Source organism: Rhinopithecus roxellana, chromosome 4 (genome assembly GCF_007565055.1).
Source record: "Rhinopithecus roxellana isolate Shanxi Qingling chromosome 4, ASM756505v1, whole genome shotgun sequence".
Lineage (NCBI taxonomy): Eukaryota > Metazoa > Chordata > Mammalia > Primates > Cercopithecidae > Rhinopithecus > Rhinopithecus roxellana.
Window position 1 is genome coordinate 57,139,050 of NC_044552.1, and position 12,779 is coordinate 57,151,828.

General features: G+C 38.6%; 1 protein-coding gene across 1 annotated transcript in view; it reads left to right on the forward strand.

Moving 5' to 3' along the window:
• ADGRF1 (adhesion G protein-coupled receptor F1) overlaps positions 1-11,165 on the forward strand; it is a 50,495-nt gene extending 39,330 nt beyond the window's left edge. The window contains exons 13-17 of the mRNA XM_010356510.2: positions 899-2,272; positions 3,910-3,951; positions 5,329-5,388; positions 8,979-9,045; positions 10,257-11,165. Coding sequence (XP_010354812.1) covers positions 899-2,272; positions 3,910-3,951; positions 5,329-5,388; positions 8,979-9,045; positions 10,257-10,312 — 1,599 coding nt within the window. The 3' untranslated portion in view covers positions 10,313-11,165. The remainder of the gene's footprint in view (positions 1-898; positions 2,273-3,909; positions 3,952-5,328; positions 5,389-8,978; positions 9,046-10,256) is intronic.
• Positions 11,166-12,779: the final 1,614 nt, after the last annotated feature.

The following is a 12,779-nucleotide window of genomic DNA, read 5'->3' on the forward strand; positions in this document are numbered from 1 at the left end:
TTTTTTTTTAAAACCTGACCACATGTTGTTACAAGAGATCAACTGAAACAAAATGTCACAAAAATGTTAAAAATAAAATGAAGAGTGAAAACAAAGCAGACAAACACAAAGCAAAAGAAAACAGTTTTCTAGGGGCAGTAGAAGTAGAAAAATCATGGGATTCTGGGCTAGAAGGCAGAGAGGGCTGGGTCAGGGTAAGACTCACTTGGAGTGACAGATGCTTGCGACAGAATGTCTGGGAGCCAGCCCCATAAACAAGAGAAGAGGTTCTTTGGGAAAAAGTAACAACTTCCAAGGATTTGCTTGGAAAATAAATCTCTCAAGCTAAGACTGTCCCTTAAAACCCATGACAGTTCAATGCGTGGGTCCAGACTTTAAAAATTGTTTTGCTTTATGCGGTAGGAGACAAGAAACATAACAACTGTAGAAAACAAGAAACCTAAAAATGTGAGCATCTCTTATGTGAGTTTTGAACTTCTAGTGTTAGCAGAACAAACATAATATGGGAAAGCAGTACAAGGTAGTGTCTGCATCTTTGAGCCTCAGCCTGAATAGCAGTGCAGTCATTTTTGCCATCTCAGGGAGGAGGAAATGCACATTATGTGTGCAGCTGAAATTGCAGGATGCTTTCTCATTCGTCCTGAAGCCCTAGTGCATTTACACATGCTCTGGGATGATCACCCTGGAACTTACATGATTCTGCTGACCCAAGATTTTGCCCAAAGCTTCTACTGTACAGAAGAACTGAGCTAAATTTGATTGATGAGTTTTAATGTGGTTTGTGACTGAGCCAATTCTCTGGGTATTTTTCCTGTAATTAATGCTAATTACTATCCACTGCTAGTCCTCTTATCTGTTTATTCAAAAACACAAACCGACTTTCATCCTTGTGTTTCAGGATGTCATCAATATAGCTGACAATATCCTTAATTCAGCCTTAGTAACCAACTGGACAGTCTTACTACAGGAAGAAAAGCATGCCAGCTCACGGTTACTACAGACATTGGAAAACATCAGCACTCTGGTGCCTCCGACAGCTCTTCCTCTGAATTTTCCTCGGAAATTCATTAACTGGAAAGGGATTCCAGTGACCAAAAGCCAACCCAAAATGGATTACAGCTATCAGATTGAAATATTTCCCCAAAATTCAAGTATTCCCATCAGAGGCCGTGTGTTAATTTGGAAAGACCAATTCCAGAGATCCCTTCCAGAAACTATTATCAGCATGGCCTCGTTGACTTTGGGGAACATTCTACCCATTTCCAAAAATGGAAATGCTCAGGTCAATGGACCTGTGATATCCACAGTTATTCAAAACTATTCCGTAAATGAAGTTTTCCTATTTTTTTCCAAGATAGAGTCAAACCTGAGCCAGCCTCATTGTGTGTTTTGGGATTTCAGTCATTTGCAGTGGAACAATGCAGGCTGCCACCTAGTGAATGAAACTCCAGACACCGTGGTGTGCCGATGTACTCACTTGACCTCCTTCTCCATGTTGATGTCACCTTTTGTCCCCCCTACGATCCTCCCCATGGTAAAATGGATCACCTATGTGGGACTGGGTATCTCCATTGGAAGTCTCATCTTATGCCTGATCATCGAGGCTCTGTTTTGGAAGCAGATTAAGAAAAGCCAAACCTCTCACACACGTCATATTTGCATGGTGAACATAGCCCTGTCCCTCTTGATTGCTGATATCTGGTTTATTGTTGGTGCCACAGTGGATGCCATGGTGAACTCTTCTGGAGTCTGTACAACTGCTGTGTTCTTTACACACGTCTTCTACCTCTCTTTGTTCTTCTGGATGCTCATGCTTGGCATCCTGCTGGCTTACCGAATCATCCTCGTGTTCCACCACATGGCCCGGCATTTGATGGTGGCTGTCGGATTTTGCCTGGGTTATGGGTGCCCTGTCATTATATCTGTCATTACCATTGCTGTCACACAACCTAGCAATACCTACACAAGGAAAGATGTGTGTTGGCTTAACTGGTCCAATGAAAGCAAACCACTCCTGGCTTTTGTTGTCCCTGCACTGGCTATTGTGGCTGTGAACTTCATGGTGGTGCTGCTAGTTCTCACAAAGCTCTGGAGGCCGGCTGTTGGAGAAAGACTGAGTCGGGATGACAAGGCCACCATCGTCCGCATGGGGAAGAGCCTCCTCATTCTGACCCCTCTTCTAGGGCTCACCTGGGGCTTTGGAATAGGAACACTAGTGGACAACCAGAATCCGGCTTGGCATGTTATTTTTGCTTTACTCAATGCATTACAGGTGAGAACAATAACAACAACCTATTGTAATTGGAATAAGTAGAGAACTCAGATAGATAAAACCACTCTGGAGATTATCTCATCTCCCTGCCTCCAGCAAGACCATCAGAAAAACTGCATGGAAACAATAAATAGAAAAACATTCTGTTTCTTACTTAGTTGCTATCATACTGAAGCAGAATATTGGATTTCTTCAGTAACCCATTACAGGGCTTTAAATCTATTGGAGTTCTTATGACAAACAATCTCTCTTGCTGCTGACTCAGTTCTCTTTCTCTTATGCAGAACTCTGGGAAAAAAATAAACAGAGAAAAGGAAATATATTATAAGTACTTATTGACTCTGAATGGTGCAAAGGAATTTCCTAGGGTGCGATTGAGAAGGGGCTAGCAAAATGCAACCAGTAGCCTGTTTTTGTAAATAAAGTTTTATTGGAATACAGCCATACTTATTTATGTACATATGGTCTATGGCTGCTTTCACTGCAATGGCAGAGTAGTTGCAAAAGAAACTGTATAGCCCACAAAGCCTAAAGTACTTACCATCTGACTCATCACAGAAAAAGTTTGCTAATCTCTGCTACAAAGAATGGGTTTTTACTTGGCACAGTCAGAGAGTGTTCAGAGAGGAGGTAGAAAAAGTAATCATTAGGTTTTGATGAATCTGGATGACAGCCTTCGATCCCAGTTCAGTGAAGGTTTTGTTGGACCACGTCAGACAATGACTCAGGGAAGTGGTAGTTAAATGTTTGAGCTCTAGAGTTAAATAGGTCTGGGCTCAAATACATCACTTTGCAAACTGTTTGACTTCTAGCACATTGCTTAATCTTTCTGTCTCTCAATTCTCTAGTCTTTTAAATAGAGATAATAATACTTACATCATCAAATAAATATGAGGGTTAAATGAGATAATTTAGCGCTTGTCGCATTGTCTGGCACATAACAAATACTCAATAGGTGTTTCTTAAAACTAGTTGGTTCTCCGTCTATTCAGCAGCCGGTGAACAGTCAGGTACTAGTATGGAGGGCAATCATAGAGCATGCCCCTAGCAGTGACAAGTTTAGGGAGCGTCTGTTGGGGAGCAGGAGTACAGTCTCATGGTGATATACTGTCTGAACAAGCACCAACTGAAGGAGCTATGCCTGAGAGAAGGAATTCAAGGTCCACCAAAACATTTACCAAGGGTTCCCCAAGACCTGTACTGGAAGGAAAGGGTGCTGATATAGGTCAAATCCCTCCACTTGGCCATAGGATTGGATCTCTGTGCCTACTGCCATCATAGATGCTTAGACATTAAATGCCTGGTCTAAAGAAAGACTAAGATACAGACACAGAAGGATGCTATTTGTTTTGGGTTGGGATGGTACAATAGGGGAGAATGAAGCTCCACATGCAAAACTTCATTCACCAGGTCATTTGCTTATTTAGACATCAAAAAAATTTTTTGAGTACTTTGCATAGTGCCATGCACTTATGGAGGCCACATGGTGTTCTTGCTTTCAAGTAGACTACAGTCTCTTAGGGAGACAGTCTCTTAAGAAAACAGTTTCAATGTGGGGTGAATAGTGTTACATATAAATGCTTTCTTTTTTGGAAAAGAAAAATACAATACATGTGATTTATTCCTTTTTTTTTAAGGGATTTTTTATCTTATGCTTTGGAATACTCTTGGACAGTAAGGTATGTGCATTTATTTTTCTCATCAACCCCTAACCCAGACATCTTAGGTCCCTCCCCTTTGTTCTGAGGCCTTTATTCATGTAATAAGAGGTTGGACTATGGGTACTTTTGTAATAAAATTCTGTGCTTTTAGAAAGGTCAGGCTCAGTTAGAAAACAAAGGAACTAAACAGTCACTGCTGATAAAGCTGTACAGAACTAATCAAACATGTAATGTAAACGTTGTCGGTAAAAAGGGGAATTCTTTTTGTCTTTGACTTTTCTAATTTAAATTATGGTATGGCAGTAATTCCATAGCAAAATTGCTTTGCTAAGAGGTGAATTCTCTTTTGTTCTTTCAATTAGTCTACCCATTTATTTAGAATATGCTGAAAGATGTATCTACTACTATAATTGTAGAGTTTTAAACAGTAAATGTTAGTAGCCTCTCACAGATTATTATTTTAAGTGAAGTAACTCAGGAATGGAAAACCAAATATCGTATATTTTCACTCATATGTGGGAGATAAGCTTTGAGGATGCAAAGACATAAAAATGACACAATGGACTTTGCAGACTCAGGGGAAAAGAGTGGCAAGGGGGTGAGGGATAAAAGACTACAAATTGGGTGCAGTATATACTGCTCAGTTGATGGGGGCATCAGAATCTCACAAATCACCACTAAAGAACTTACTTATGTAACCAAAACCACTTGTTCCCCGATAACCTATGGAAATAAAAATATTTTAAAAAGTAAAGTATACTGTTAAAGAAAAATAAACAAATAAATAGCCTCTCACATTAAATAAAATTCCCAGTGAAGAACAGTGAGTTTAAGTGAAAGATAATAGAAAAAAAATTTTAAATATACTTGTTTCATAAACCCAAGCATTAAACAATTCTGTTGGGAGAGGTGAAGGCAGTAAACTAATAGATGTACAGTCTTTGGTTTAATAAGAAAATAAAAATATTTTATAATTAGCAAAATTGTTGCTAATTATAGGAACAATTTTGCACATGTACAAACCCCTATCTACAAAGAAGCAATTTGCTGTTCTTAATTGTACTAAATAATTGCCTTGTCTTACCATTCATGTGGTTAGGAAACCGTTCACTTCACTTCAAAGATACACTTCAATTTAGTAATTATTGCCAACTACTAATGTCTAAAATCTGAATGAGTATGGCATTTGGTACTGTTGTTCTTTGTTGAATTCTGGTTTTGTTTATAGGTAAAGAGATGAAGAAAATATCTTTCTGCCAGATATCCATTCATGGCCTACTAAGTGCTTCTAGGAGATAATACTATTAAATAATCATTTCAACCTGCAGTTATTCTTGATTTGTCTGCATATGATTGTATGTGTATCTCCTCAATATTTCTTTGTTTCCCTTATAGCTGCGACAACTTCTGTTCAACAAGTTGTCTCGCTTAAGTTCTTGGAAGCAAACAGAAAAGGTAATCATCTCCTACTGCCGTGAATCCAGTACATGAAGTTCCAGTTTTGCATTCTTCTCTTTATACAGTCTTGCTGCAAGTCAACTTCTGTGTAAACCCCTTGAATTTCTTTCACCATGATATTCCTAGTATCTGACCTGGAGCCTGGCACATGAGCCACAGTAGAGTTGTTGAGTGAATGAGTGTTTAAATGAGTGACTGTGAAGTCATGGAAACTTACAAGGATGCTTAAGTATGGAGGTCTGTGGGTGTTTGTGAGTGAACGCTTTTGAACAATGGCATTTACTTTAGTCTGACTTGCTTGTCAATATTTAGAACCAGCAAGGCCCTTTTCTTCATCCGATTTTCCGAACCTTCTGTAAACCATTTTTCCTTCTCTAGAAAGATAAAGGGGGAGATCTTGGTTACATTCTTGTCTTTAAATTTTGTTAACTTCTAGTATATAAAATTATTATGTATTAATAATTTTCTTTTTTTAGGCTGGTATCACTGATTCTGTTATTTGCAATCTTAGCTCTTAAGTCTACAAACTGACAAGTTTTTAAGGAAATAGAGGATTTCTGTTTCATTGTTTGCCATAAAAGTATAATCCATATGCGGATAGTATATTTAGAAACAAAAATACTTGAACACATATTTTGTGTTTTCAACGTTATTTAGACTTTTGTTTTTCAGCAAGGCACTGAGGGCCTTTCAGAAAGAGTTCTAAAGCAGAGAATTTCTGTATTTTATAAAAGTCAACTGACTTAACTGCATCCAAACCTATATGGGTATTTAGAGATTTTTATAAGTGACAATATAACTTTTTGAAATAAAAATCAATAAGGAAATTTTCCTCTGGCATTAAAAAATCTTCCTTGGTCTGCGTTTTTCAGTAGACAGCACTGCTGTGAATTAGGGATCACTAGCCCATGAGCAGGTGGACCAGTCCTGCCCTTGTATTTCTGACTCTGTAACCAATTGACTGTGTGATCTTAGGAAAGTCACTTCGTCTCTTGAGTTTCAATTTTCTAAATGTAGAAAACAAATGTTGGACTAGTTATTCAAAGCAGAAGTTCTCACATTCTAGGATTTAGATTTTATGTCTGGAAGAACTAAAAATCACTCGAACCAGAAGTTGTGAAACTAATGAGTCATTATCTACACTTACGAAAAGGAGAAAATTACAGCACATGTGACTACATCAAAGAAAAAGCCTTTAGTGAATATAATGAGACAGGACACTCCCCACTCTGCAAAGCAGAAAGTCAAAATTTTTCTCTTTTGAAAACCAAAGGAAAAATATTCCCAAGTAAAATAAAACAAAAGCAAAAGTAAGAATGCCTGACGGTTTCTCTCTGTTTCTAATATCAAGCACTAACACTTCTCAGAAGGCAGCAGTGGTCAGTGAGGGCTTTTGCTGTGTCTGTATTAGTACCTTCTCCTCAATTTTACTTCCAAATTAGATGATAAAAATGAGATTTTTGTTTCTGGTTAGGTGGCTCACTTGTTTTAAAACAAATATACATTTTTTTCAAGAAGAAAATATGTGCATTCATAATTTTCTTAGAGAGTTTGAATGAAAAAGCAGGACCCCAAGGACCCCAGATGATAGATGATGAGAAAGAGATAACACTTTATGAATATTCCTGCCAAGAAACTCGCTGGTGAGCAAAATCAGCAAGAGTGGTAACCAGACGTAGACCCAGGACAGTAGTGACAGGCTACAGTTGAAGTTGCCAGGATGTGACAAGTTCGCATGTTGGGAGGGGTGAGCCAGTGAAGACAGACTCTGAAAATGAGAGAGAGAGAGAGGATAATGGGCAGAGGAGGATAATGGGCAGAAGAGGACTTCTGGGAAGACAGAGGGAATGGCTGGATTGAAGATGGAGGGATTAGCTGCTTGGCTTGGCACAGGAAGTACCATACTGATGCAGGAGGAGCAACATGAATAGATTGAGATTCTAACTGAAAAAGTATCTGAGACAGGTCTCAATCAATTTAGAAGTTTATTTGCCAAGGTTCAGGATCATGAGCCATGACACAGCCTCAGGAGGTTCTGAGAATGTATGCCCAAGATGGTCGGATTACAGCTTGATTTTATACATTTTAGGGAGACATAAACATCAGTCAGTACATGTGAGGTATATGAGGTATATATTGGTTCAGTCTGGAAAGATGGGACAACTTGAAGTAGGGGCAGGAGGGCTTCCACATCATAGGTGGATTCAAAGATTTTCTCATTGGCAATTGGTTGAAAGAGTTAGGTGAGACTATGATAGTTGACTGAAGGGAATGAAAGAGGAGCCAGCAATAGTCTCAGCAAAGACCATCCTTCAAGCCACAGCACATTGTATGGACTCCAAATCCTCTCCATGCTCAGGCACCTGTCTTGACCCTCCATTGTCCCTAGGTATGTTCTCTGTAACTCTTCTCCAAGACACAGACTCTGGTGGCCTTGACAGAACCCCCTCCACAAAGAATAGATTTACAGACCTATATCTGACTTCCAGTAACTCAGAGCCTGTTATTTGGCCAACTGCTTTGACCCATATAACTTCACAAACCTGAAGAGGCTGCTTCTTCCCAGACCACAGGGAAGCATGTTGAGTATGTTGCAACCTAAGATTCCTATCTCCAAATGGTACAGGATGCAATTTTAAGTGCCATGATCCCTGACCTTAGGATTTTTTTTTAAGGGTTATAGCATTAGATGTTTGCTGAGTCCTGAATTCCAGAAAATTAATTATTTTGCTTTGAAAGTTTCAAATCTTTTCAATTCTTATTTTTGTGGCTTATTTTTTTCAGAGCTCAGTGTGACTTAATACCAGTGAAAATTGAAAAACTATCACTGGTCTATCTACTGAATATGATAAGAACATGTTTTTCCCACCTTGGTTTGGTTTCCTCATGTCATAGACTGTAGCAGGGAATGAAACTTTTTCCTTCCAATATTCCCAGTGCCTAGAACAGCATCTGGCACACAAAGGCATTCAATATGAGATGGTAAATTAATGGACAAATGAATGATGAACTAATGAGTGGAAAAATATATAATGTATATAAACACTTATATCTTTCCCAATAAGTACATGCTTTTTGTTTCAAATATTTTACTTAATTTGATAATTCAGCTTTTAAATTATTGAACTCTATATAGCCTCTGAAATAATGACCAAAATGTCATTCACAAGTAGATTTGAGAGCTAAGATGAGCAAGAGCAAACCAAAGCTTTATTGGGAACCATTTTTAGTAGGAGCCCTGTTTTTCCTCCATGAATTTCTCTTCTAGTAACAAATGTGATCCAAAGAAATGTAAGCATAGACATGAAAAGGGATAATGCCACCTTTAAAACTGTTTTTTAGTTTGTTGTTAGAAGTTGCAAAAATATACAGGAACACAATATTCACTTGGAAATAAATTTTTAGGCATTTTAAATAGATTAAAGCAGAAGAAAGGGAGAAAGTAACCATTCTAAATTCTTGAAAAGAGAATAACACCCATGAAAATGGAATAAAGAATCATTAATGACATCAGGAAGTCAGGAAATACAGACCAACAGTAAAAGAATGCTGTTAACATCCAAATAACTCATTTTTCTTTTGTGCAGCAAAACTCATCAGATTTATCTGCCAAATCCAAATTCTCAAATCCTTTCAACCCACTGAAAAACAAAGGTGAGTTACTGTTAAACAAAAGGTTATAAAAGGTGTGAAAAGAGAATATGAGTATATCATATGAAGAAACTTCAATGGCAACATCTAAGAAACTCATGCGAGAAGTGTGGGATTATCAGCCAGCCATGTTTTCAGAGTTCATCTGGGCTGTGCTCAGGGCTGACGGAACAATGTAGGCGACTTGATGCTCATGGAGAACCAGAGAGTATATTTATGTAATGTAATCACAAATTATCTCTATTTCCCCAGTTTGACATTATATAAATCTGTGGCATTGATCATTGAGGCCTTGAGGGGAAGGAGTATGGTTAGACTAACACCATTTATGTCCTTACTGGAGAATCGCCCCTTTGTGCCAGCTGCCAAGCAGTGGGCATGCGGCCAGGTGCTTGTGCCCTGATGTTGCACATGTCCTCCTCCCTAAAATGCCCCTGGGCAGGAAGGGGCCACACCTGCTAAGAGTGAAAGAGCACTGTCTCCTCCACCTGTGACATGCATTGGCCCTATGTTCATTGACTGGCGGTTACTAAAGTCTGTGCTATTCAGCAACTGCAAGACCAGTGTTTAAACATTGCAAGTAGTCACAGCATTCTTGGAGGAGAGAGAAGGTTGGAACATGGAAGTGGAGGAGGAGACACTGCCTTACAAGTTAAGTTGAAATCATACTTAAGAGTTCAAGTCCCATTTCACATTCAGTTATATTAATGTCATCATTAATGTAGGAAAATGGGAAACTCACTTTATATTCTCATTTAAATTATTCAAATTCCAGATAAAATTCAAGTGTCTGGAGGATGTGCTTGTCCCAGACCCTTGGGTTCTGTTGTCATTACCACCAGTTAGCTTGAGTGCTTTTTATAAGTCTCTACCTTTTGGGGGCATTTGCTCCTCACCTATAAAATAAAAAGCTAAGAGATTACTAAGATTCTTCCAGCAATAACATATTGTGATCTCAATCTACTTTATATCATTTCCCAGCAATATTTGAAAAACATGGTATTTCTCAAATAAGAGACACTTGACAAATGCAAGCTTCTGGGGTGTCGGTGAAATGCTATTTCTCTCCACCAAACACATTTTTTTGTCTTTCCCTAGAATCTTTTTGAAACTGTTCCTAGTTGTAAAATAATCTACAGGCTAATTTTCATTTTGGTCTCATGCTTGATTTCAACAGAGTAGCAATAATTATTATCCTCTTTTTTCTCCTTCAGGCCATTATGCATTTTCTCATACTGGAGATTCCTCCAATGTCATCATACTAACTTAGTTCTTCTCAACTGAATAAGGCAAGGAACCATAAAATCAATAAAAAATTTTCAAAACAACTTGACATTTAGAGATAAATGTCAATGAAGAAATTATGCTCAGTATTCAATCGGGTTTTCTGATTTAAGGGTCTGGGAATAAAACAAGAATGTCTCAGTGGTTTCATTACTGCTCCCTTTTGTCTTCAATTAAATGAAAAGAAGATTTATTTCCATGTGATTTGATTCAAAGAAAGTGCTCTATAAGTGCAGAAAAGCAGGTTTTGTTGGAAATTGTATCAGTTGTACCTTGACCATAAAATATGGTTTCTATTTTCATAAAGCAGCACTATTCACATGGCATTTCCAATAATCTGGATTGAAGTCAGAAAATTGTATGAAATAGCTTTAGATAAATTAATAGGCCATGTTTATTTTCTTGTTAAAAAGTTACTGGTTGCTTGGGGGTGGGAAAAAGTTATTAGTGCAAATTTCCTAGAGAAAAAACCATTTCTCTTTCAAATCTTCTAGTTGAATTTTATGTTTGCTTTTGCTTTTTAAGTTCTATCACTTAACATTGAAAGTTATTCAGAAATAAAATGAAAACTTCCATTTCAGATAGCTTTGTAACCATTTGTCAGAAAGTATAATAATGTGACTTGATATGTAATGTGGCATTTTTCAGTTTACAAGGCACTTTCGTCTGGTCCCACACCCTGCAAACCGAAGTGTCAAGGCAGACCTAGTGCAGAGATGAGGGCATGGGGGCTCAGAGGGGTAAAGCGACTTGCCAAAGATTGTGAAGTCAGTTAAGGGGAATCTGGGGAATTTTCTCTCCCAGACCATTTCTACAGCCAATAAAAGCCTTGAAAATTACCTACGGCTCTAGTAAATCTTTATGAGGTCAGTTACACAGTTCACCACTCCCAGAATTCTATGTAAGAGAGAAATTAAGGGAGAATTTGGTCGTCAGCTTCCAGGGAGGTACCTTAAAACATCCTTATTTTCTTTCATAGTACACCATAGGCACTTTGTGGAAGTTATTTTCTTGTATGGCCAGTGCCACTTTTGGATGACATACAGAGCAGCAGGAGTTGATGCTACGTGAAGCAACATTTCTTTTCCATACTTCCATCATATTTGGCTTACCTACCTGAGTTTCAGCCCTGACCATAGTGCCCAGAGGAATCCAAACCTTTGATTCATCCTTGTTGTTTTGAGAGGCTTAAGGAGTGTCTCTTAGCCTCCTGATACGGAAAGCCTTCACGCGATGCAAATAAAGACAGCTGGGGGAACTTCTAGTTAGCGGTGGTCAATTAAATAAGCATACCTAAGAGAAATTCAACGTTAGATTTCCACAAGGCACCAAGGTGCAGCACGCATGAAATATGAAAGTGAGATGTTCGAAGCAAATGACTGAGGACCAGTCAGATGGTTCTATACACCACAAATAAATACGAGAGGCAACAGAGAATTTTAAGAGACAGATTTCCTTGCAGAAAACTACTCTATGAGCCTTCTTGCTCTACCTACCCCCAAAAGTGAGAGAAGGAGGAATGTCTGCTCCTTGACCTCAAATTTAGTGAGAGAAGATTTCTCAGATAGCTTTCTATGGAACCACAACAATTAGGGTGCATGACTGACGAAACTCTGATCCTTGCCTAGAATTGTGGCCACAGCTCTGGTAGTAGAGCCCAGAATGGGTTCTGTGTTGAGACTAGCCTTCAGGTCTAGTGTTTCTCAGGGCAATGGATGTGTGTTTCCCACGAACCATGGTGAGACATGCAAGAGTGAAGGTCAGCATGGGGCTCTTTTAAGTCTTCTCTGATGAGGTTGCCCAAAGAGATGGAGGGAACACAGCATCAAGAAGTGGAAGGTGAAGCCAGATTGTGGGATGAGGAAGGAGACACAAATGACCATCTGGAATACAAAAGAATCTGCATAGGCTAAAGATGAGAAGTCAAGGCTATGAGAATTTCTATGGGAGTTCTTGAATGCTCTCTCTCTTATTATACACAATTACTATCCAGAGAGCCCTGAAACCATGTGAAGGTGGCCCTATCTCATAAGACATATTTCTTTTTTTCTGGGACCTTGGGGAAGGGGAGACCAGAAACCTCAGTGCCCAAGGTGGGGTGGAAGGAAAGGGAGAAAAGCTTAGCAAAAATGTCAACCAGCAAGGGAAGATGTGCTAGTGCAAGTAGGCAACTCAACACAAGATTTAGTTGGGGAGGGAGGAAAAATTTAGTACTAAATTATTGTAGTTTCTTCTTATTATAGGAGACTGGGAGTCATAATTACCAAACTATTTAAAATGACCAAAATGTTGCTCTTACCTGAGTATGTTGGTGTATAACTGGAATGCATCTGATGGAAGAAAAAGCTTTTCCCACTGAATAAATTTTATGATGATGAGAGACAAAAAAGTTTGATCAGATATCATGTATGTGCATGCTTGTCTAATTCACTGATTATGCATACATTCACCTC